This window comes from Hirundo rustica, chromosome 6 (genome assembly GCF_015227805.2).
Source record: "Hirundo rustica isolate bHirRus1 chromosome 6, bHirRus1.pri.v3, whole genome shotgun sequence".
NCBI classification, from domain to species: Eukaryota; Metazoa; Chordata; class Aves; order Passeriformes; family Hirundinidae; genus Hirundo; species Hirundo rustica.
The window spans coordinates 16751671-16776090 of NC_053455.1; the positions used below are offsets into that span (position 1 = coordinate 16751671).

Genomic DNA, 24420 nt, shown 5'->3' on the forward strand with positions numbered 1-24420 from the left:
CTTTTACAGCATTCTGCCTAGAGGGAAAACAACACATTTCAGTAAGAAAAGTTTAGTGGTCCTGGCTAAGGGTGAGGTAGAGCATTACCAGTTTGTTGAATTTTGGAAAAAGCATGCTGGGTGCAGCTTTGCTGGGCAGCCTGGTATTATGTTGTACTTTCAGGTCTGAGAAGTGATAATAAGCCATAAGAAATGGGGAGAGGGATGAGAAATAGACTGTCATAACACTTGGGATGGCTGGAGCCTTAAAAAGGTCTGAGGGAGATCTACAGAGAAGATATGGATGGTGATCACAGACATAATGAGGGACATGTAAAATCAAATAAATAAGTTAATCCAATATCAGTATTCGTATTTGAAAGCAATTTGTTTTGTGAAGTGAATATCAGAAGTGTATCTTGTCCTGTTCAGAGAGCTACATAAAGCTTTGGAATCAAGTGCTGCTTTTTGAGGAGGAAGGGGAGGATACTGACTTGAGGTTAATATTTTTATCTTTTTATCTTAGAACACAGGAGGTTTGATTCTACAGTGAATCAGGCAGGGAAAAGATAAATTGAAAAATAAAACAAAATATCACATGACATGTGATAAACCTGAATACTTAATGTTGTGTTTGCTTTGATTAGTTTGTGTTTAAAATTCAGGCAATGTTAGTGAAATAAAATTATTCCTAATACTTCCTGTGTTTGTTATTTTTACAGATGACATGGCAGAGCTTCTTCTTGGGGAGTCCAAACTAGAACAATTTTTGAAGGAAAATACTCTTAAACACAGCAGTAGTCCCCGGGGCCCCCAGCCAAAGCTGACTGAGGTCAGGAAACATCTCACGGCAGCACTTGATAGAGGAAATCTCAAGGTATGTAAGTTGGCCTGAGCAAGAATTAGAAACGTTGAAATTGACTGAAGTATCAAGGAAAGGTTCCTTAAATTGTATTTGCAGGTTCTGAAAGTGAAATTGATACAAGAGAACATTTTCTGTCAGAACCTTCTAATGTTAATAACCATTCTGGTCCTTCTTTTACTTAACTATTGCTGTAGCTACTACATCACCTTACCTCTTCAACATCCATCTTTTCAGAGATCAAAAGAAGCTTATTTTACAGTCATCTGTAACATTTTGTTTTTGATGGCTTCTGGGAGTATTCATTTCTTTTCTTTTCTTTTTTCGTTCCTCCCTTAGTTCTGTTTTTCAAGACATTTATTCTGCCCTGATACTTTGAAATGGTGTGAATTAAATATGTAGGCTGTGGAACATATATCATTAAGTTTTGATGCTGTGTTATTTTCAACTGTGCTTGTGGTGTTAGAAAATGAAGTCATTGGAGGAGTTGTAATGATAAGCTGCCTTTTAAATAGTTTTATCACCTGGCAAAGCTGGTTTCCAAATGAGAGGTATTTCTGGTACGGGTGTCAATAAGCATGTTAATATCTGAAATGACAGGTAATGCTTTTCAGTAGCTTTCTGGAATGGGATTTAGTGAATTCTCCCCTACTTCAAGGTTCTCAGATATTACACAAGACAGGATTTTGTTCATTTGTTGCACTGTTAGAAGAAATATTCTGGGGGTGTCAGAAAACATACCTAATAATTATCAGAAAGTATTAGGTGTGTTTTCTCAGGGAAAACCCTTTCTTATTTCTCTTCCTTTTAGCCAGAATTCCTACAAGAAGCTAACCTAATAATGGCCAAATTAAACTATGTGGAAGGTAATTACAAAGAAGCTCTGAACACGTATGCCAGAGTTGCTGTTGATGACTTACAGCTGATTGCAATGCCACCGTATCGGCTACGGATGATTGCTGAAGCACAGTCTACAAAAGGTAAGATTGCTCTTTTTAGTATCATCATGTGGAAATAGTTTTTTAAGAGTTAATTTATATCCTGTCCAAAGATGAAGAATTTTTTCCTTTGAATGTCATCTGCACAGCGTAGTGGAGTGCCATATTTGTAGATAAAATAAGAGGATGGTTTGGGTCTTTTAAATTATTCAGAGTTTGTGATAGTTTGACAAGACTTTTACCTCAATTAATATTCAAACTGTACTGTCACCTGATCAAATTTTTTGAGTACGTGTATTTAAAAGTCCTTCCATATATAAATGTCACAGTAACTGTGGCTAGTTACTGAAAGTATTATCACTGTTGCTGAAAGTTAAGGGTTACAAAATGCGGTGCAGTTTTGTGGTGGCTGTGGGCAGAATGGAGAACTTTGATTCATAGTGGTGCTTTTTACTGAATCTTAAAATGCTCAGCTTAAGCTAGGTTGCATAACATGATAACTGCCTTAAAGCAATGAATCAGTTGTGCACTTTTATTTTTGAATTCTTCTAATATGAATATAGTTGCTTTAAAAAAATTCAGAAAGTGAAGGTAGTTAAAAACCATTTTCTTTACTACTCTAGTATAATGAAAATTGTAATGCTGGCCTTATGTCTTAAGGTGGCAGTGCCACTTCAGTATGGAAAGCACTGTAATAGACTTAGGCCTGGTCAGTGTATCGGGGGAAAATGGCAGTTTGTATGCCAGGATTTTATTAGAATTTTAGTTTGCTTTGGTCTGCTGTGTTTAAGCGTGGGTTGCATATGTACTTATTGTTATGGTAAGAGGAGTGTCAAAAGCAGCGAAAAAAATTTGAGAGACTTCTGTAGCTTTGACTGACAATTGATCAAGGGTTGTTTCTAACATTAGTCTTGGAACAGAGTGGCTGTTTTCCACCAACACAGTTCTCCAGTAAACATTAGACAAGCATGAATCATGTCCTGTAGAGATGTCAAGGAAATAAAGGAACTGGTAGCAGAGACAAAAGGATGCTTCATAAGTCTGGTCACTAGATTAAAGTGGGAAGTGGGAGTATAGGGGGAATTCTTGTATATGATGTAAATATCTGCTCAGTTTTCTCAAACAGCATCTCTGTGGGCTTTAGAGCAGTGTCTGCTTTGGGTGCACTTCCACTCAGGTTTGTGGATTTTGGATGTCTTTTTGTTTTGTTTTTTAAATCTATGAGGATGTCTCTTGAATTTGTCATGTTCTTTCCATGGACTTGATCAACTTTAAGAAACTAAATATACTTCTATCTCCAAGGAATTTAATTGAATCTTTTCCCAGAGCTCAACTTTTCTGGCTTTGTTTTATTTGGACTCATAAGGATATAAAACAGTTGAAACCATAGTGGCATTCATTTTGCACATACAATTAGTATTATTAATTTTACTTAATTCAAACATAATGTATTAGACAATAGAACACCAGATACCTTTTCTACTCTGGAACATTTTGTAGGTTCCGATTTTTTTTTTTTTTTTAAAGAGAACACAAACTCAGCACATTTTCTGTCTAGATGTGTGGTTTTTTCCTTCTGATTTCCAATTTTATTCTTAAAACATTGAAATCTATCATATGAGGCCTGATTTGTCTTGATCCATTACTTTTGTCAATCCTCTTGGGTGACTGGGTACCTGTGGGATATGGGGACAGGTACCAGTTTACTTGAGCAAACCATTGGGGCTTTTTTGTTGCATTGTTCATGTTCAGGGACATCTTTTTTTGCTATTGTGTTTCCAGTTTGAATGAAATTGCAGGATGGTTTGGTTTGGAAGGGTCCTAAAAGCTCATCTCATTCCAAGTGCCCTGCTATGGGCAGGGACACCTTCCACCAGACCAGGTTGCTCAAAGCCCCATTGAACCTGGCTGTGAGCACTCCCAGGGATGTGGCATCCAAAGATTCTCTGGGCAGCCTGTTTCAGCTCCTCACCACCTTCACAGTAGACAATTTCTTCCTGATAGCTAATCTAAACCTGCCCCCTTTAAAGCCTTTATTCCTTGTCTTATCCCTACATGCTCTTGTAAAATGTCCCTCTCCAGCTTTCTTGCAGGCCCATTTAGGTACTGGAAGGTGGTTTACGGTCTGCCTTAGAGCCTTCTCTTCTCCAGACTGAGCAACCCCAACTCTCTCATAAGGTTAAAAATTTTTAATTTGCTTTCTTTTCGTGGTAGAAGATTGCAAAAATATAGTCTTCTGTGTGTTCTAGAATGAAGTGGTTATCACAGAGCAGTCTTAAATTTAGTATTCAAAGTCTGGACAGGTTTAGAGTAGTTGATTACTAAATAGCATATGTTTCTACCCAGTAGTGTACATTTAATTCTCACTCTCGTCCTCATTTCTGGTTGATGTTTTACTTTCTCCTTTTAAGAGTGACTGTAAACTTTACAGTCTGAATTCAGAGTCTCTTCAGAGGTGACTGAGGCTTGTAAGTATTACCCAAATTACAGCAGACAAACTATTCTTACAGAGATTTTGTTCTTCACTGGGATTTTTATTTCTGCTTGTATGTTCAGGTATAACTGGATTGTATAAAAATAAAACTCTTCATAGTATTTAGGTTTTATTTCTTTGGCAGTTATAGCACTGTGCTGTTAAGCAGTGAGGGACTGGCCGTGCCTGTTGGCAAGCCTTGGCCCAGCTGCACCATCTAATGCTGCACCATGCAGGGGCAGTAAAGATACCTGCTGAAATTTCTCCTTTTCAATCCAGTCCCAGTGGATTTGCAGTCTTCTATACTGTTGTGTAGTGGTTAAATACTGATGTTCTTACCATTGAGAAAGGCAGAGGGGAGATAACAAAGGGCAGTTTTTAATTGCCTTAACTTTTTTTTCATTAAGGTGGGACCGCCTGCATGTACTTACCTTTTCGCTGTGAGGCTCTGTTGTGTAACCTCAGAGGTGACAGATTGAGAGGGATGTGTGAGTTGATGTTTCTCCTTCTACAGCTGTTATGGGGTACCTATATGAGCATGTTGCACTGTAACCATAGACACTTCCACAGCTCACAACAAGCCCTTGGAAATGACCTGCTTTCCACATGGCTCATCTTACTTCTGCACATGGAACATACAGAGTGTGTCTGTCTGTTCTTCACAACAAAGGGAGGGTCTGTGTGTCTGTATGGATGCAACAAACTACACAATGAATTCAGGGTCAGCTTCAGGCTAACTTTTGCTGGAGTTTTATCTACTGATAGCTAAAAAGAAGGGGAAGAGGAGCAGCAGTAGCGACAAATGGTGGGGAGAAAAAATGGAATTGGAACACAGAAGGGAAAACCAGAGAACTAAGCCATCTACTGCCTGTGGGGGTCCTCACGTTTTTATTACATAAATGAGTTAAAAGCTTATATATGTATCTTTAAAAGAATGTTTTTGATTCTTTATGCTGCTTACAGCTTCAGTTGAGGACAGCATAGTTAGAAGACTGTGTATGAGAAGAGACATAATATGGAATGATAGTAAGTCAAGCCAAGGATTCAAAGACTCTCAAAACCAGTGAAGAAGATTAAATGATTGTTATTATTTTCTTGGAAATATCTAGGTAGTGTTATGCTGCTTCAAGTCTTCCAAAGAAAGTTTCTTGCTAGTTTTGTCAAAATAAAACATTGTAAAATTTCAACAAAATTTTAAGAAAATCCTATCAACTTACCTTTTGAAATATTTTCTATTTCCTTTACATGTGGCTTTTTACCAGCCTCTGGTGTGCCGGGAATTACAGGCTCTCAGTGCCCAAGAAGTGCTGGAAAGTGATTCCTTTCTGTTGCTCCTCGTAGGGAAAGTGTGCAAAATTGTTAGTGTGGTGATAAAGGCATGGCTGTATTTTATCACACTGAACAGCTCATGGACAAGTTATTTGGTTTTAATTTTTTCCTGGCTTCTAGCAAAAAAAAAAAAACTTCTAGTAGTGATGTCTTCTTGTGCTTTATCCTTGAAGATGATATAGAATGATCTGATGAGAAGGTATCTGCTGTTGTGTCCATTAAAACAACAGGGAACAGACAAACGGTGTGAATGCATGAGGCAAAGCCTCAGAAACTTGGTTAGTATAATTCCAATATTTTCTTGCTTTTCTTCACACTTTTCCTCAAATTCACATGCTAAAAACAGAGTTGTAGGAAAAGGTGATTTTCTTTTGTGTAGTTAAGTTCATGGACTAATATACCTTTTTGACCTTATGCTGATGTTTTTTGTGTGTATGCCCACAGAATGCAGTTCTGAGTACACCTAGTGTTTTCTTTAAAGAAGGAGCTAATTTCGATGCTGTGCTTCTGAGTAATGATTCTGTATGGGTATGTAGAAGGTGTTGTGTGGGATAGAGTGTTAATAAAATCATAGGTTTTGTATTAAATACAAAATTTTTTAAAATCCCAAGACTTACTAAAAGATGTGCAGTGGGACATTTTTAAAATAAAAACAAATTGAGAGGACGGAGCTTTTCAAATCAATGGACTGCTTAGTATTTGCAAAAACATGAGAATACTATTTGGATCTGTTGGTTAGCTTTTCACCCATCTGCTTGTAAATTCATTTGACACATAAGCAGAGGAAAAGCGTCCAATAAAACAATTTTCTGTTGCAAAATGCCTATGGTTGGAGTTGCCAGCTTGCTTCAAGAGGGTGTGATGAGGGAGAGAAAGAGGCATAAAAGAATGACATTGCTGAGGAGATGGGCAAGTTTGCATGGCAGTGTGCTAGCCTGAGAGCAGATGTATGAAATTGCTGGAGCTGGCTCCTTGAAGCTGTTGCCTGTTGGTCACAGGAGTATGTCATACCTTTAATATGAAATTTTAAGGAACAGTACAGAAAAAGGCAGATTTTTCTTTTTCTTCTGCCACAAATATAAATTGGGTATCAGTACCAGTTATTAGAGATGTCTTACGTGGATTGAGCAAAGCTAAGAAATGAGGCTGGGCAGGGGGAAGAGGAAGGAAAGACAGTCTTGAGATTGTGCTGACAAGTCTTGGCTCAAAATGTAGAGGTGTTTTGCACATTTCTGGATTTATTAAATACTTGATGTTTAAGTATCCTCACAGGAAGGACTACTTTCTGATAGGTAGAGAAGGTTCCCTTGTTCAAAAGGTTGAGTTTGTCTCTTTAGGGTCTATTTACTTTCTTCACTAGATCAGTTTAATTGGCAGTACTCAGTTCTGAGATTGAGGAGGATCTTAAACTAATGAAGAATTGAAATAAGACAAATTATGAATCCATGAAGAAGTAAAGAGGATAGATGTCTTTTTCTTTTCATGTTAAGCTTGTGTTATTAGCTCCAACTTTTCTTACTTCCTTCTCTTACAGGACCAGAAAAAAAAAATTGTATGTGCTCTTGCTATGCAGAAGCATGTATTTATAATCCATTTTAATATTGGCTGAAGCTAATAATCCCCTAGGGTTGTGGCCTCTGGGAACAGAACAATTAAGTTTCTGCAAGTTTTCAGCAGTATATGAATGAGGTAATATACTGGAAAGCACGCATAGGCATTATTCAAATACTGTGCAGGCAGTATCTCCTATGTTTCTAAGCAATTTTGTTTGCTTATGGAAGCAGGGATGAAATGCATGCACAGTGGGATATTGAGGTGTTATTTTGGTGAGGAGCAACTTGTCAGGATCTCTGAAATAGCAAGTATTTATTTGACTAGGAAATAAGCTTATTGAAACTTTAGGTAACATTATTCTGATACTGCTGCCTAAGTCAAAATTTGTAATTGAAAAAACAAATTTATAATACTTGGCAATTATAAATTAGTGACCCTTTCTAAAAATGCTTATAGAGCAACATAGAAATTTACAAGTCTGACATTTCTTAAAGTCTGCAACTTTGTAAACTTGATTTAGTAAAGAAAAAGGGTTTATAATTAGCACAGTGTATAGATTTGTAGACTACTTCAGGTATCTGTCGGAATGACTGTTGCATTACAGTAATGAATTCTTGTTAAGTGTATGGAGGAGGTAGTTTTATTAAGTTAGATTATGACATTACAGAACTTTAGCCTTATTGCTGCAGGTCATTTTACATCTTTATTGCCTACATCTTTATTTGAATAACTGTGTTTACATTTAGATGGTGTATGTTGAGAAAGGTGAGGCTGTCTTTACTGCTGCTGACCCATATTCAAATTTAATGTTGCATTTACCAAGTTAAATGATTGGCTATTAATTAGTTCTGTTTACAGAAACATGGAAATACTCATTAGGTTCAGTGGCAGTGTCAGGTGCATGTGGATTGCTACTTTACAGTTAGGAAAAGATGCTGCACTTAACTTTAATCGTATGCAATTGTAATGGGATCTTGTGCACTGCTAGCCTATGTCAGCAGACACCAAGCAACCCTTCATGGAAGAATGCTAAATGAAAGCTGGTTTAGTAATTATGCTGGGGATCTCTAGACTCATTAGGCAATGGGTCAAGAACACAGGTTCCCCCCTCCTCCTGTCTTCCTGTGCAAATGTTGCAGACTGTCAGTGAGCATTTTGCAGACCGAGGCAGGAGGCCTGTGCCATAGGGAGTTCAAATTTTGTCCATTAAAACTTTTCTTTCCCCAGACTACATTTATGACATCTGCCCTGCTGGAGCAGGGACTGGGAGGAACCCAGGCATTTGCCCTGCTTTCCTCGGTACTGCTTTTAGCTCTCTTATTTGAAAACTGAACTCTGAATGAGAATACTATGTTTCTTATTAAAATAGAAATCTTTAGCACTTGAACTGTTTGGTGGTGTCTTATTCTTAGTTTCTCCCAAATGTTTAAAATTTCTTCAGAAGCCTTCCTTTAGTAGAGAGAGGAGAGATTAAAATTGTTGGGCTCCAGTTAAAAAGTAGTGATTTTGGCCTTTTTTTCTCACAGGAAGAATGGGTATCACACTGGAGCTTTGTCTTTTTTCCATAGAGGTGCTTGTAGGAGCAATCCTGATACTTTACGGCAGAAAAGTGTAAATTCCATAGTTAAATAATTTCTTTTCCCCTGAGGAGATATCTTCCTTGATGCCCATTCCATATACTGGTGTGCAGCATTTCTGCTTTGAGAGAGCGTTCAGCAGAGAGATATCCACTCACTTCAGGATGTGCAACAATGACCAGTCCTTTTTCCAGCTTGCATCTCTAGTTTGAACATTTTCATCCCTGCCACAAGCTGCTGGCCTGTTAAAGGGCTATACTGTAGTAAGAATTGCCTGGCACATGGTTATTAAGAAACAAATGTGTGTGCGGAAAAATCTCCATCTCTTCTATTTAAAAGATGTTGAAAAAATCTGTTTCTGAACAAAATGCAAGGACTGGAATGCATTACATTTAAAGGAAAAGTGTAACCAGTTGTTTCACAACAGTTGTCTCAGATGATGTTAAAAGAAGTCCCAAAATATTGTTATGGCTTTATTGACTGCTTGGAGCAATAAGTAGGTATTCCCTTCAGAAAAGGAGGTGAGTATTTCTGGTTTATTTCTAGTTTTTCTCCATTTTTAACTCTGAGAAACTTCAAGACACTTAGAAGCACTAGCATAAATATGGAATTAGAAAAGCTGTAGGTAGCGGAATGATATTGCAGTTTGAGCATGAGTGATAAAATGCTCTGTTCTGCCTGAAAAGTTGTGCTTATGTTACTCTGGGTTTAGTCTAGAATGGAATTTAATTCTCTGTAAGTAGTCCGTGTTTAAAAGAGTGGGGAGCCAGATGAGCTTCCCTTAAAATCTTGTGTGCTAAGAGAAGGGGATGTTGGCCTTTTTCCTGGTGCCTCTTCTGGAAAACACGTGTAATCATAAAGTAGGAGACCTTCCGTTCTGACAGCAGTTGGAGAGTTTTTGCCCTTGAGTCTTGGCACAGTGGGATAGACAGTACAAGGCACTTTAAAAATCAGACAAATTATTTTTTTTTCTTAAATTGTCTAAACCAGTAGGCAACAGGCAATCCTTACAGAGTATCTGGAGTAACAGTAAAAGGTAGTTAATTATAAGTATATTTGCTTACTCTTCTATTTCTCTTTTCCTTTATAATAATTACTTTGCAAATATCAGTAGGGAATTGACGACAAAACCACCCCCATGCTTAGCTGTCTAAAAAAAAGTCTCTAAAAAATTCTCTGCAAGTAAGGAAAATCTTTGATTGAGGACTTAATTAGTCCTTCCCTTCAGTGAGATTAGCAGTGTATGTTCTAAGTTCAGAAATTGTGGGAGTTCCTTAATAGCAATAACAATATGCTAAACATGAAGTTTCTTTAGAAGGAGGTGAAAGGGGGCTTTTGGTGTACAGCATTTGGAGCACTTACCATATGGTATATCAACACTTTGCGTATCATATAGGGAAGACAAAGTGCTGTATACTCAAATACACTTGGGTTTTACATGTCTATGTAAGGAAAACAGGAAGCAAACCCAGAAATCTTTATGTATTGATGGAACTCTCTTGAAAAAACATCTTTATTGACTTAAGTATAAAACAGTAGTTCACTGTTTTTCCTCTGTCCTTTGATTTGTCTGCTGGAAACAGTGGCTAAACAATGGGGTCCAGTATTATTTGTGGTCTCTAAAATTTAAACAGACGAGGGACTGGCTGGGATCATGGATAATCCTCAGATACACAATGCTGTAAGTGTGATAGGCCTTACCCTTATGGTTTTGTTGTTTTTTCTTGAATGATCTCAGTAGTGGTGTGTGTGGTAAGAGTACTTGGTGAAGATCTGAACTGTGCTGTGGATTCCCTTTTGACCTTAGCGTAACTTTTGGTTTACTCTGTAGGGCGAAATGGGAGTGTGGCTTAATTTGTTTTCCTACAGAACTGAAGTCTGAGGGGTTTTTTGACGTAAAATGGGTGATTAACTACTTGTGTGGGAGTTTCATAAAAATAGTTTGTTACTTGTTCTTGCTGAGGGTAGTGTTCTCTTTTTTGAGTAGTGGTCGGTTTCTGCAAATGTGATGGTGGGGTTGGCTTTGTCTTCTGTTTGTAAAAAATGTTTCTTGGTGTAGCCTTGGCCACTGATTTGAGACTATGGACACAAGAATGCCACTTATTCCAAGTGATAAAACTGTCTAGTGTTTGCTTTCTGAATGTTTTACAAAATCTGGGTAACTTTTTGAAAATTTAAGGAAAACCTTTGCAAGTTACAATATAATTCAAATATCAGAAATATTCTTTTGTTGTCCAAATGCTGTTTGTTTCTCTTCTGCTCTTTAGACAAGCAATTTTAATATTACCCTGAAAAACATGTAAACTTAATTAGTATAAACTCGTATTTGTTTCACTGCTTCTCACTTTCTTTTCCCTCAGGAGTCATCTTGCTTGTTATTGGGATCAGATATGTATGGGATAAGTGTCTTCCCAAATTAAAACAAATTAGGACTCAGTTTATTGGAAGATTTTATATGAAGATTTTAACTGGAAGGGCTTAAACTTAAAAGCCTTGAATATCAAAGTCAACTTGTGGTACCAGTTGCCATGATACTCTGGAATGCAGAATAAAACAAAATAATCAAAAGTTAAATAAAGCAATAGCTTTGGCCTTTACAACAAATGCAGTAACATTTTATAGCAATAACCTGTGCTTTATTTCCGAATATCTCTAAGCTGTGTATAAACAGTTAAAGAAATGCCTTCCCTTTTGGGGAAGAGCAGCAGATTCCTTCCTGGCAGGTGTGGGAAGAATCACAAAGCAGAGAACTGACTTGTCTGATTCTATAACAACTCTTCAGCAGATAATTTAGGGTGATGTGTGGCTTTTTTAACTTCATATGTTTCTCTAGTCTATGTGTTATCGTGTGCTTGTTCTTGGTTTTGAGGGCCTAATATAATGATCCCTATTTTAATTAACTTCTTATAATCTCTCAATATTCTTATGAGGAAGTGGGCAGTATGCTCTGTAATCGTTATTATTGTGTTGCTTTGTATATCGATTTAAAATTAAATAGTATTTTTATATACTTTAATACATTACTCATTAAATTTAATCTCTTTTTAAGAAAAAAATTAAATGAGTAGTCTGGAGTGACTTGCTTTAACAAAATCATAATTATGAAAAGCATAATTTATTACAGATTTCTCCTCTAGTTGATGTGGTTTCATTTTGAATACAGCATTAAATTGAAAATTTTGCTTGTGTCATCAAAACAAGTACAGCATGCAAACCATTCTTTTAAGTGGTCATTTCAGAATAGATCTCCAAATAAACTTCCTTCTCCAAAGCATCACATGCTTAAAATATGTATGATTTCCTGGGTTTAATAAACATACCAGAAAAATAAAGTGAATTCTAGTTATATAGTAGTACTACTTCTAAGAAGTAGTATTCTGTACTTCATCAAAGAACACTTAAAACTTATTATGTCCCTGCTGTATTACTTAAAATTTCTGGCTGAACACTGAGGTGTTTTTGTATCGTAACGAAAATTCTCAGCTAAAATAAGAAAATGTTCTTATAGCGAGTTTATCAGATTTAAATATTATAGTTGTGGCCATAAACTGTAAAAATAGAAAGAACAAATCTGAGTCAGAGCTACAAATAGTCAGTTGGATAATATGCTTCATGTAGGTGATGGTTACTCGGGGCCATTGACTGTTCATAGTATGGGAGAGAAGGAAAGGGGAGGAGTGATCCACACACAAATTACCTGGTGTTTTCAGTCATTTGATCTGTTTATTCCAGCATATTTATTGTATTCTTTAGTCACCTCTGAGTTTGAAGGTGTTCATGTAGGACACTGCAAGCTTTCTATCCAGTATCAACCTTACATTTAGATCTTCTTTTCAGAGGGTCTCTTCCAACCTACTGCAGTACTAGGAGACCTAACGTTTTTTTGTAGTTATAAGCTTTGCTGCTTTGGGGTCTATGACTTATTGGTACTAAAATTTTCTTGGGTGCTTTTGATTTGATTGAAAAATTGAAAAAAAATCAGTTTAGTTGGCTACTCTAGACTATTTGCAAATATAGTTAACTTTTAAAGGTACGCTAGGTGAAAACTATGACATGTCAGAAACACCCAGTGTCTATTGTACTCAGGTTTAGTGAGTTTTGAAGAGACAGACAATTTGTGTGTTTGCTGCGCTTGAGGAATGCGTAGTGGTTTTGAAAAGTGTATTGGATGTTACTTTGTCTTTAGCAGGGTGCTGGATTCAGGATTTTGTGTAGCACATAAAGCTGTAAGATATGTGTTGTTTGTACTGATAAAAGGGTGGATTGGAGGGTAAAGGTGGCCAGCAAACTGTGATACAGACTTCAGGCATCCTCTCAAGCCAGAAATCTGGCTTGATGGTTTTTTATACATAAAAGCTACACTTGTACAGAGATTGAAACTTAATAGATGTTCTGAAATAATCTGGAGGCCACAGATACTTCACAGTTCTGAGTTTATCAATAAACTCCAGATTATGTAGCTGTGTCTTCCTGAATTGTTGTATGGGGTTTTTTGTAATTATAATGAAACATACTATACTGACCATACAGTACCGATTCACAGAAATCCTTTCTGTTCTCCAAACTGGATTTGTACTACTTGGCATTCTACAGACATATGCCCAATATATAACTGTGATTTTTTGTTGTTTTTTGTCTTTAGTTTCTCCAGCAATGGATTCTCAAAATTTTAAATTATGAATAGAGAGTACAGTAATTTAAATTGTGGATTATATTAATGTTGGAGCAGTTGAAGGCACTTTAGGAATAGCATTTACTGCTGACAAGCTGGAAGAATGACCTGAAATAAATCTCTGAACATGTGGAAAGTGCTACCTCAAATGCAATTAATTATTCAAATAGATATAAGATGAAATAGTTGGCTTGAAGGATATGAGCTGGTGGTGTGTTGCAGATCATAAATGGAAGCTAGGTTTTACTAATTAAGGGAAGGCACTAAAGTTCAGCTGATTTTTAATACTTTTTTTTAAAGTATCCCTTATGAAAACCAAGAAGTCTTTAATTTTCTCTGCTCAGTGCTGTTGAGGCCTCCAAGAGAAGCCATGTATCCCATTTTGGCACAGTGAGTCATGGTAGAGGTAACCAGTTGGAGAATGTCCAGAGGAGACAAAAATGATTAGCTGTCAAAGAAGTATGAAAAGAGAAATTGGTGAGAATTGACATTTTTTGTTGTGAGAATGTCTCTCTAGATGAATCAAAGAATATTTTAAGTTGGAAGGGACCCGAAAGGATCATGGTGTCCAACATGAATGTCCCCTAGGGGGATTGAACCCACGACCTTGGCGTTATTGGCACCGTGCTCTAACTTGCAGTGCTTTGTGAAGAACGAAATAACCTCTCTGTGAGGATGAATCAAAGTAATTAATCTAGAGAGAGAGATTTAAGAACTAGGAAAAAATACTAGTTATGAGAATAGTTGAGCTCCATGGTAATTTGCATATGAAAGCCAGGGCATCCCTATTGTCAGAAGCTTTTAAGAACAGGTTAGGCAAGTGTCAGGGTTTGCTTGATACCTCCATCAGATAAATGGATTTATATTCTCGAGGACTTTTCCAGCACTTTAATTATCTTGAAAATAGCTGTAATAGAAGTGACTTTTGTAGGAGTTAGTATTGATTAGTAAGAGTTGTTGGATTTTTATTTGAGAAAAGTGAAGATTTTTTAAAATTTTTTTACTTCAAAGAACCACTTAATCTATTTGTTGGGTAAGTCCTGAGCAGAAAAGGCTTACGTGGCCTTAATGAGAGTGAACTACCTCTTCTAAATTTAAATACAAAAATTATACTTCTAACACATTGTTTATTTTAAATGTATTTGTTTTCCCAAATGCTTTTGTCTTGCACAGTGACTAGGTTCATATTACCTGAGTACCTTTCTTCATTTTATCTTGGCTTCTATGATCATTCTGGAAAAGTGAAGACGCAGTAATGTAAAACTGGTATAGAAAGACACTCTGTATTTTGTATGGTAGATTGCCATAATGTCTTTAAAATCAAAATTGCTTTAAAAAGTTGCTGCTTCTGGATTTATAATTATTAAGGAGGAGTAATTTTTGTTTATATATTTATTAGTGTCTGTTTTAGGGGATCATACCTTCATTTCCTTTGTTTCTTCTCCTGACTAAAGGGGCTTAACCTGGACTATGTTTTAGCTGTTAATGTACATGATATTAGTTTTTAATGCTTTGTTTGAATTTTTTTTTTTTCCTCCCAAGGTCTCTGTCTTGAGAAGCTGCCAATATCTTCCTCAGTGAGCAATCTCCATATGGACCGTGAACAAGAAATTGTTACATGCTATGAGAAGGCTGGGGATATTGCTCTCCTCTACCTTCAGGACTTAGAGAGGGTAACCTGGGGTGATGTTCTAAACTGAAGATTTAAAGATTGATATAAATGCCTTTTTTAAAAAAATTTGTGTTACCCCTTATTTCTAGGAATTATACACTACTGCTTTTTATTTAGATTTTGGAGTACCTTTGGGCAAAATGCCCAATACCCTTGGGGCTCTGCTCCTTGGCTTGTGAATGCTGTTAGAGTGAGGTGAGCTGGCAATATCCATCTGATCCTCTTTTTTACACCCATTGCTTGCAAGCCTCTGGCCTGTCACTTGACAGCTCTCTTTGAAGGAGTTATAAGACAGAGTTAGGGTCATGAAAAACAGAAGAAAGGGGAAGGTAAACCTATGGGAAGGGAGAAAACAGTAATTCACACTGTTTTTAAAATACATACAGGTTTTTATTTTCTGAGAGATTTTGCTGTTTTATTATTGTCTTGTAGTGGCTGATAGGCTGTGTGCGCTGAAAGCTGATTACATTTTGACAGCATTTTTAATGCTGATGTAATACAATTATTTCTAAATTTGTTTTTTTGGAAATCACACTGGAGATAGCTTTTAATCTTCTTACTGCTCTCTGCAGCAGTCTTTTCTAACCAAACAGGAGTTTCAGATTTTTGAATGCCATCACCTCCTGCTACTGAAGAAGGTTGCAAATATGCTTTTTCATGTTATTTTCTTTTGTATACCATTCCTCACAAAAAGTTCTGAAAAAGTATTATAAAATTTTGCCTAGCAGTATTTCTACTTGGTAAATGAATTATCTCTAAGGGTATAGCCAAGAGCAAAAAATGTTTATATTTAGGTGGCAATGGAGGTAAAGCTAGAAATGGTCTACTAGCCACCACCTACAAATGGCAAAGATTTCTCCGACATTGAATATTAGCTTCCATGTAAAAGTACAGAAACCTTGATTTTAAATTGTTTTTTTTTTTTCCTAAATACATTTTTTTCACTGCTTTTCTTTTGTTCTCCTAGGTAATTAATGCCAACATACAAAACAGAAGCCCTAAGCCAGGGCCCACTGCACATGAACAAGAGCTTGGTTTTTTCCTGGAAACAGGACTTCAAAGAGCACATGTTTTATATTTCAAGAATGGGTAAGATTTGAGTCTTCTTTTATTGTGTTTTTTTTTCTTTTTTGTTTAGGTTTTGTATTTGTGATTTAGCTGGGCATCATTTTCATCATTTGTGGATTCTGTAATTGTGAGGTTTCTTATTAATAAAGTAGTAACATTTTGATTAAAACAGTAAGGCTCCCCATATTATATTTATTTACATATTGGAAATTTGTTTAGTAGAAGTATATTAAGCAGAAAGCATTTTATAGTTTTGCTTACTAAATGTAAGTGTTTAAAGTAACTTAAGCTTTAACTATTTGATATTTACTTCATTATTGAACACTGTTAAAAAGTGATTGTCAACATATGGAAACTCTTGATTTTTATAATTTTGATTTTGTAATTTGTTTCCAAATCTCTTCAGTTATCACTTATTTTAACATTATGCTGCAGGATAAATGTGCATGAAGATCAACAGTATGTATACAAGTATACAAGCTTTATTGTACCTGCTCTGTAGATCCCTCTAGATTCTGCATGGAACTTCCTTTATAATTTATTTTAAATAAGGCTTTGCTTAAGAGCCTAAAAATAAATTACCACACAGAATGAGAAAAAGAATACAGTTCTCTACTTTTAAGAACTTCAAAACTCGGCACAAATGGGTTTTAAGTACATTTCTGACATTTGTTGAAATCAAATAGTTTAAAAGTTTGTTTCTGGGGCTTCTTATTTCATTAGGAAAATGTGATTGTATTGAAATACTGGAACTCTTCATAGGACTACTGTTTTGTACCAAAAATGTTTATTATTCTTTCAAGTACATAAATTGGAGATGAAGGAAATCATGCAGTGTCTGTAAAGAGTTCGAGATTTTACTCTACTGAGGGTAGGGTAAAAAAAAGCCTATCCAAGCTTAAAGCTATTCAGGAATTTCAACATGGAAATGACCACTACACTTTTGAAATCTCTTTCTTAAAGTACTGAAGAAATACTTGTGCAATAACATGATCTGAGAGTTACACTGTAATTCTGTTTTCATAATTTAATTGCAAGAAGAATGGAATGTTCTGAGAGCTATTATTTTTCATTTACCAGAGATAAAAATAAGATCTCTGTTTTCATGTCTGCACAAAAAAGAAATAAAATATAGTTACTGAAAAAATCCCAGTGGCAGTAATGGTTAAGAGTAAGCTAAGCATTCCACATTTCGAAGACTTTTTATTAAAGGCCAGGGATGGAAATGATGCATCTAATCTGACATGTTTTGTGTAAAAGCAACCAGCAGTAGACACAGCAGATTGCAATTAATGAAGAAAACAAAAAAAAGCTGCACAAAATAAGTCATGCAGTGGATTGTTAAGGAATATCCAGACAGGACTGTTTTTCATAAACCATATCAGCTGGTCTGGTGTGAGCTTTGAAATGTGATTTTATTCCATGTGGATTTTAATTCTTTGCAGTGAAGTTGTTGGTGATGTTAACCCATAGACAGGTGTGTATTTCATTTGCAGTCTTCAGTACAGTGATCGTTTGCAGTTTTTAAGCTAATTACACATTACATATATAATTTTGAATTTTTTCTTCTAGTTCCATTGGCCAGTGGTACTTTTTTTGTGGTATGATATGAAGCCAGGTGTTAGGAAAAATAGCTCTGTGACAATCAGCATTTTACATATTCCTGCTATTACATCCTTTAGTGTCCTTCCTTAATTCAGAGTCGATCATGATTCTTTCAATATTTCCTAATATGGTCATTGTTCCAGGCTGCTTGTTATGTGGCTGCTTCTAGGGATTGCCTTTTTTTTTTTTTTTTTTTTTTTTTAACTTGGGTTTACCAGAACTGAAGAGAACTTCAAATTAGAACTTTTTCTAATAAGGATAAATTTAATTTATAGACGGCTTTTTAATAAATCTATTTTAAGTATGCTTTGTTTCATTTTTAAATGTGTCATCCCTCCTGATTTTAAGTTTATAGAAAGTAGATTTGAGATCTTTCCAGTAAGCTTTGCAACATACGTCAAGTTTGAATGTAAACTAAAATCATTTTTGTACATGTGTGTCGGTTTCAAACCAGAAAAGAAAATAAGATAACTTTTTATATCAGCCAGAAGACCATAATTTCAGCAGTAACATAGGGAATATTGCTGCCTACCCATAAAGTTGGTTGATCTGTTTCAAATTTACCTTTCATTTGTTAACTGTACAGAGATTTTCTTTGAAGTTGAGTAATCAAGATTTTGTAGAGGATTAAGTGATTGTCTTTCAGGTATGCATTATCTTGTATAAAATCCTAGGAAGTGTTTGAAACTTAACTTAGTCTTTCTGCTAAGTGATGGTACTTTGAAAATACATGGAAATGCAATTAGCTAAAAAAATAGTTGAAGTGGAACTAATCTGTACTAGAAAAGTGTTAGTTTAGTGCTATTAAGACACAAAACTGAAATTGATGGTTTCTTCTGAAGCATACAGAATTTTATTAAAGAAACAAACTACGCCCTCATTTTTCACTTGGCAAATGAGGAACATTTTAGCTTGGAAATGTGTAATAAAGAAGTTGAGGAAGTTGTTCTAAAACTTAGTGCAGGGTTTGTGTGGGTTCTTTTTAAAAATCTTACGTTTTTTAAATATGGAACTTCCCAAGCCTTCAGGCTGGTTACATAACTTGCATAGTAGTTGCTCTGTAATTTCGTATTGAAGGAGTTCAAAGTCCTGATGTTTTTCCAAGAAAAGCTGTGAGCACAGGAACTTTGACATCGGTATTTAATGTAGCTATTTTCAAGTAGAATGCCCCTAAGGAAGAAAGGACAGCTCTTTAGGTACCCAGTGTTTCCTCTGTCCTAGTATTTGCTTTGTTATGAGATTTACAAGTTAATTTTGTCTTGTTTATGGTTTTTTATTTTTGAGGTAGCAATATTTACAAATATACTGGAAATATATGCTCTTGAAGCACAAAGCCATTGTGGTTGAAGTCTAAAATCAGAAGGCCATCGTGTGAAAACCAGACTTACCTAGTTTTCAGAGCTATTTTGTGGGCTTCTCCTTTTTTTTACACCCCCTCCAAGGATATCGCTCTGGATCCAGACTGCAGTTTGGTCTAGTCGCCATCACGGTTCACATCCTCAGTCCAAACCTGAGGATCCCAGAGATCATCTGTACTCCTCATGGGGCCATTACCTGTGCTGGCACAGTCACAGTAAAGCAACTTATTCCTAGTCTCCTCCGGCAAGCTCTTTCATATAGACTGGTTTCTTCTCCATAGAAAATTAGCCCTGGAAAAAAGGGAATTAAAAAAAAAAATCAACCAATTTTTCTCATTTTTTCATATAATTGAGATAATTGATTTATATTGACTTTAAATATTTGACAAGCACAACAAAAGCCCTCCTTAGAGTATGGGACTTCTCTGTGTAGAATTTCTTTGATCTGTTTTTCTTTTCATTGTAACATATAACAGAAATAACATAAGAATATTGCTTTTGGTAGGAGAGGAACAGTGGATGGGAGGCAGTCTGTCAGTGCTTCTGTTCCACATGTATATCCATACAGTGCCCACAGCTAGGGATTTTAGAGTGATGAAGTCCATGAGAGAAGGATTTATGTAAATGCTTGACATAAATGCACATGAAGATCCTGTAAGGTCAGCTCTCTACTGTGTTAGAATATAGTGCTAGATACCCATCACTCTGCATCTCTTGAGATCCTGTTGCACATCCTACATCAGTCTCAAAACAACTTGTTCTTTAAGTAAAGAATAGAAAGTAAGATGAAAACATTGCCATCCTACAAAGTATAACATTTCTTATATGTAAAATATTGCTGCTGGAAAGCAAATAAAATCACTTCTGTTGTGGTTTTCAACGCAGCTTTTTTCTCTCTAAACCTGCTTTCATGTTTGTGTGGTTAGGAAGGTAAGGCAATAATGTATTCAGGACAGGACTGAAAATAATTTCTCTGTGATTCCTAGCAAAAATAAGTTTTCAAAGGATACTTTATTGTCTGACATATCAGGTGCTTCTCCTCATCCTTGTTTCCAACACTGTTCTTACCTCTTAGTTTTCATTGAAAAACTTTATTTGAGCATGAGGGGAATTTTTTTTTCCCTCAGATACTCAAGACAAAATCATCCCTTATGAACGCTTTCTCTTTCAAACCCCGCAGTATGTTTATTGCTCAGAATTGTGTCTTAACTTCAAGAGGTTAAAATAAGGTTTCATTGTGGAATTTCAGGTAGGAAACCCGGCAGGTGTGAAACAGGTGTTACATGGAAGACTAAGGTGGATATAAACATCAAGGAATCACCTTTATTCAGAATCTTATTGAATTTTGTAATAACTAGTTAGACAAAAAACAGTGAAAGAGTAATGTTAGTATCTGAGTTGATGTTCAAAACTGATACTCTTAATAATTTGTAGTTAGAATTCTGATTCCAGCTGACTTTTTCCAAGAAGATACTTAGCATTTTTTAACCCATGTACCATATGTCTTACTGACAGTGACTGTTGATTGCATTTGCAAGCATCAGATTGAAGGGTGTGGTTTTATGTCAAGTTGTGATGGCTGGCAAACGAAATGGTCTTGGATCCTCAAACAGGGGAATTAATATTTTGTACGCTTACTCTGCTCCCCTCAAAATGCTGGTTTTACTGCTGTACTTAATGCTCTTGTTTTTCCACTGTACAGAGGAGTTACTATTAATAATGTCATTTTCCCCAGACCTACGCTCCTCCTACCCTCCTAGTGTGCATTCTCCTTGTTTGTCTTTTGCTTCAGGTGCTTGTTTGGTTCTTCTGTGGAGTTGTTTTGTTGTCAAAGAAATCATTTCTGTAATTCTGGTGAGAAGAATTGATTCACTGGAAGGTGTGATAATGGCTGGTGTGGCTGTCAGAAAAGAGATAGGAGCCTGCAGCTGAGAGTAGGAAGTTACCAAGAAGGAAGAATGGTGGAAAAAGGGAGCAAACACTAAGAGATGAGAATGGGGAGGATGAGATCTTCCTCTTCAGGTCATGAACCATGAGGTGGACCAGCTGCAGTGGACCTGCAGTCTAGGCAGCAGGTGTTTTCATTCTGAATGTGTGAATGCCAAAATTGCTGCTTGATTGGAGTCTTTCAAATACTTAGGCTTGTGTAGCTGTAATGGCACACTGAAGATGTTTTATTTATAAGCCCAAACATCTGTTAAGAACTTTCAAGCATCAAGCAAACGTGATCTTCTCTAGCAAATTTGAGATATCTTTTCTTTCTGCGTGAGGTAACAATGAATAAAATGAGAACTATGCCATGATAATTTTTTTAAGTGGACTTAAAAAAAAAAAAAAAATTAGATTCTGGCAGCAAATTAGGGATTTTCTACATTTTATTCAGAAAATTATGACCAGTGTTAATTAATATTTTGTGAAAATTAGATATTATATATTGTCGTGGGTGTACTGAAAGTCTAAGTATGAAAGGAAGAGAGGGAAAACTGAACTGTCTGGAGTTGCAACCATGTTGCCTCTTGTAGTAAATATCCAAATGCTTACCAGGATGGTTTTCTAATTGCAAATTGAGTTCTTCTTCTCCACCCTCTTAAACCTGATGGCAAACAGGCACAGATATTAATCACAATCATCCAAAGATCCATCTATTGTGCAGAGTATTTAGCCTTGTCCATTTGATCAGGCCTTTAATAAAGTTATGGAAGTGAGCCATAGGATTGCAGCCCTTTTAATATTTTTTTAATCTTTGTAGGGCTATATAAAGCAGTATGGTAAATGGCATACCTCAGTATTAGGATGTTCTGTTACTGCTCAAGAATTAATCTCTTGATTTGTCATATTCCTTTCTTTTTCTTATGTAGTAACTTCTTTCAATGTGATTTTTTTTTTCTGGCTTTAACACTGTGTAAATGACTATTAATTGGCTAAAAGTAATTAGTTAGAGTGTATGGATTTTAATAGTTACATTTTTTTCTGTAAACATGTCAATTATACTGAAGTTACTGAAATGTCACTGTTCTGATTGGCATGCATATTAAGAGTTTCTCTTGCCCTTACTCTACCTTTAAAATAATTCCTTTCTTTCCTTTTATATTTGAATTTTTGGGAGGGAAAAACCAATCTTTAAAACTTGCAGTGTACCTATGAGTTTACAAACATTGCATTTCTTTTCATATTTATAAATTTAGTCAAGAAAGAGACAGAGCACAAGAGAAGGTGGAAGTGAGCACAATTCCAAAAGCAACTTCTGTTTCATTCCTTTGGTCAAGACCTGTAGATTTCATTGTTATTAGTTTCTCTCCTTTTAAAAGATTAGTATTTTTAAAAAGTGATATAGTAAGTCTCAGCAATTAAGTAATAGGGTAGAATAAGTAGCTCAGCCTATTCACCAGCATGGTTCTGGATGTGATTTTCTCTCTAATGGGAGAAGTACCGACCATTTAGCCACCAAATTGTGGAGCAGGTGAGGTTTGGTATAGCTCAGTATGCAAAAAATTTATTCTAAATAAATTTTTAATCTTTAAAAGGCAGTGGTAAACTAGATATTTGGGGGTTTTGATTGAGAAGCATAAAGGAAATGCCTGACAGACAAAGCCCTTCTCACTACTGGAGAAGATATTACCAAAAGATACTGTAAGTACAGAGTAAACTAATCTTATCAACCCTTCTAAGGTTAGTTTTAAAACGTTCCTTTTTTAGTCTGTTTTGAGTATATCATGATTAGATCTCACTACTTTTATTATAAGGAACAGTGTTTGGGTTTTTTATCCTAATATCATTCATAGACTGATTCTTGTTGAGCAATTTCTTCATTATTTTCTACTCTTTGAGTGTGTTTAAAACTACAAAAATAAAAAGTATTGGTGGGGATGAGGTTTATCTGGACCAGTAATGCCAGAGCACTGTGTTGTCTGATGCCAAACACGCTTTTTAAAACCGAGAGACTTGATGATGATGGTGACAAATGTGTTTGTGCCTAAAGTTTGCTGCTGCTGGCCTTCATGCCTGTATACAGGTTTTCTGATCCTGCCTTGAAAGCTTATCCTCAGTGCCCCTTAATTTTCTTCCTGCACTTTGCTTGTATCATATCTACAGTTATTAATTTCTGTCTCTGTTTAGCAGTGAGCACCTTTGTATAGGTGCGGTTAAGATATCTGCATTCTTCTAAACAGAAATACTGTCTGAATTTTTTTAAGGAGCCTAAAAGGTGTTCTTGTATCAGAATAATTAATTAGGTTCTAATGTGAATAATGGGGCTTAGGTGCAAATATGTAGACACAAGGATGCAAACAGGCCCTAAGGGCATGTCTGTAAAGACTTTCAGTAGATCTGGTTTCTCAGTCTAACTGGCAGATTGCAACTTAAAGAGTCAAAGTAGGTGTGGTGGTGTGGTGTGTTTTTTGTTTTTTTTTTTGTTTGTTTTTTGGGGTTTTGGGGGTGGGGGGGTAGGGGGGGTGTGGTTGTTTTTTGGGTGGGTTTTTTGGTTGTTGTTGGTTTTTTGTTTGTGGGTTTGTTTGTTTGTTTTTGTTTTTCTTTCCTTTTCTGGAAGATTTAAAGTAGCAACCCTTCTAATTGTCTTTAAAAATGAGGAAGATACAATTCAAAGGACTTGGTTGAGCATGTTCTGACAGGAGGCAGTCGTATAAACACACATGTATGTAACTATCGGTGTCTATCTGTGGGCTGTCTTCGTCTTGTCTGAAATCACCGAAAACGTGTCAGTTCCAAGTGAATGTTACTGTACCTTAAAATTCCTTGTCCCGTGAGAGGAAGGGATCTCAAAGTCGTTTACAGACACTGTGGGACATTGCTAAGTTAATGTGCCCTTTTGCTGTGGCGTTCCAGCAGCACGGCGAGAGCTGCTGGCGTGAGAGCGTGTGGCAGTGCAAAGCAGGTGAAAGCCGCGTGTGTCCCAGGCTAGGGGACGTGACCCTGCCCCTGTGCCGCAGCAGCCGCCGCTCCTCTCAATGTTACAAACTGTTAACAAATACAGGAAATGTACTTTGCTAAAAGCGGTGTGGTGTGTAGATCTACCATATTATTCATGGTATATTTTGCTTCATGTCTTGTCTCTGAAAGCATTTAACTCAATTCCAGGGTGATTTAGGTTGTAGTTTTGAGGACCGATTTTTAGTAAATATCACGTAGGAGATGCTTGACAAATCTGTTTTGTGTTGACGTGTGCGGTGCATCGCTGTTAAATGCTTTATGAAGCAAAAGCTAATTCTGTATTTTAACTGCTTTTTTTTCTGGTACAATCTTACTGCTTTATCCATGATACAGTAGAACTTCTGTCACAAGTTCCAGCCCCTTGCAGATGCTTAAAAAAGTGTAAT

At 36.2% G+C, this 24420-nt stretch overlaps 1 protein-coding gene across 3 annotated transcripts in view; it reads left to right on the forward strand.

Annotated features, from left to right (window-relative positions):
• TTC7B (tetratricopeptide repeat domain 7B) overlaps positions 1 to 24420 on the forward strand; it is a 126904-nt gene that overhangs the window by 16317 nt on the left and 86167 nt on the right. For all 3 annotated transcript variants that reach the window (XM_040067348.2, XM_040067345.1, XM_040067347.2), the window contains exons 2-5: positions 702 to 856; positions 1653 to 1821; positions 14927 to 15057; positions 16024 to 16145. In XM_040067348.2, coding sequence (XP_039923282.1) covers positions 702 to 856; positions 1653 to 1821; positions 14927 to 15057; positions 16024 to 16145 — 577 coding nt within the window. The remainder of the gene's footprint in view (positions 1 to 701; positions 857 to 1652; positions 1822 to 14926; positions 15058 to 16023; positions 16146 to 24420) is intronic.